At 40.4% G+C, this 1,827-nt stretch overlaps 1 protein-coding gene across 1 annotated transcript in view; it reads right to left on the reverse strand.

Annotated features, from left to right (window-relative positions):
* LOC105814674 (probable maltase-glucoamylase-like protein) overlaps positions 1-1,827 on the reverse strand; it is a gene marked incomplete at its 3' end in the record, with an annotated part of 80,548 nt that overhangs the window by 31,414 nt on the left and 47,307 nt on the right. Inside the window, exon 8 of the mRNA XM_012649741.1 lies at positions 1,581-1,706. Coding sequence (XP_012505195.1) covers positions 1,581-1,706 — 126 coding nt within the window. The remainder of the gene's footprint in view (positions 1-1,580; positions 1,707-1,827) is intronic.

Genomic DNA, 1,827 nt, shown 5'->3' on the forward strand with positions numbered 1-1,827 from the left:
CAATGACAAAAGGACAGAGCTTTAATTCACCAAACTGTCATACACACATTGTCGCTTGTGTTTGCACATCCACCTATGGGGGCAGGTATTACTTTTAGGGAGGAGGTTGAAACGGGAAGGTGTTAAAAATGTGCATGGGGAGGTGAGGGGCCGAATGGGGCTTTCGGGATAGGTTCTCTGACTCCAGCTGCACTTTTTTCCCCAACCAGCTACATACCTCTAAGACATCCAAAAGTCTTCTAAGTGTTCCTCGCGTATCATGCATTAGAAGTCTCTAGCTTACAGGCCTGAAGGAAAATGTGACTTGTGGCCAGTTGCCCAATGTGGCATCATCTGTTCTAATACTGGGCAGTCATTTAGAACCCAGCTGTCTTCCACAAACATATACAGGGAAAGATCCCACCCGTGGAAGAAACATTTACTTGTTTCTGAACTGGTGACAATTCAATAAAGCCCTTCCTATCATAGCCAGAGGATAAACTGGAACCAACACCACACACAGAGTCAAAAGAACTATGTTGGAATTTTGGTCCTGCATTTAGCTAGTTTCGTGTTGCTGGAGAAGTTATTAACCACACAGTAGCTCCACTTCCTCCTTTACAAAATAATGATAAACGGGGGCTAACAATGAATGTGAAAGCCCCTTGTAAACTAATGAAAGAAAGCATGACAATGATTGGTCTGATTCCTCCTGGAATTGGATGTTTGCAGATAGCAGATATGAGAGAAGTAAAATTCCAGACAATCAGTATCACAACAAGGCAACCCACTGGACACCCATTTTCTCACAGAAAAAATTAATCCCCCTGCCTGCCCTCATCACTGCTCAGACAGGGGATTGAAGAATCCCGAGATAAAGCCAAAATCATGTCACCTGTCCAATCTTCCTTCAAATGTTAACCCATATGTGCTTGCACCAATGTTCCAAAGAGCTAGCCCAGAACACGTTGTTCTAATAACTTCATTAACCACATGTTATATGTTTCCTGGAGGAGCTTATCAAATATTACACTTAATTATCTTTTGATTTTGTGGTTGACATTGAATATCATAAATACTTTGCAACCATCAGGCTTCGAAATTAGAGCCTGCTAGATCTGGGAGGGGTATACAAGGTCACTATGAGAAACTCATTTACTGTAAGTCAATATTATAATCACCAGCTCTTGTTACCACGTCACTGCAGGTGTTGCTTTCTCTTATAAAATAACAGCTGACCTTGATGGAGTTCATCCTCTGTGCTAGATGCTATACATGTGTAGTATAAGGCATTTCTTCCTACTCGCTCACCAAAGTAAGTCTGGCATTCTTATTTTATAAAGGTAGAAACTAAACTCAGATATATTAATTAACTAGCCCAACATTGCATAGAGATATGAAGCTAAAATTGAAGCCATATCCATCTGATTCCATAAACTGTACACTTTACATGATCACATAGGTAATTTAGCATGCAAATTTCTGAAAGTGTCTGTCTCGGTCTATTAATCTATCTATATTTTTGAATGAATGAATCGAACTTGATGCAAAAGATAAAAGATAGTGGTGCTTAATGCACGATAAGAGAAATCTCAACTTACATATGGGATCTCAGCTAAACGATTGCGGTTTACAACCTCTCTCAATCCACTGATGCCACCATAGTCCCTGCGACTGAGCTGGAACCCAAGACTCCAGTAGGAAGGCAAGAATGGTCGTCCAACAACCTGAAAGGAGAAGTAAAGAAATATCTAGGCTTCAAGCACCACATGTACTCACCATCAAATTGGTATTAAGTGATCAACACATAAGTGCATATATAAGAATAACATCTATTGGATGTTGGGC

This window comes from Propithecus coquereli, unplaced genomic scaffold, assembly GCF_000956105.1.
Source record: "Propithecus coquereli isolate 6110/MARCELLA unplaced genomic scaffold, Pcoq_1.0 Scaffold302, whole genome shotgun sequence".
Taxonomy (NCBI): Eukaryota; Metazoa; Chordata; class Mammalia; order Primates; family Indriidae; genus Propithecus; species Propithecus coquereli.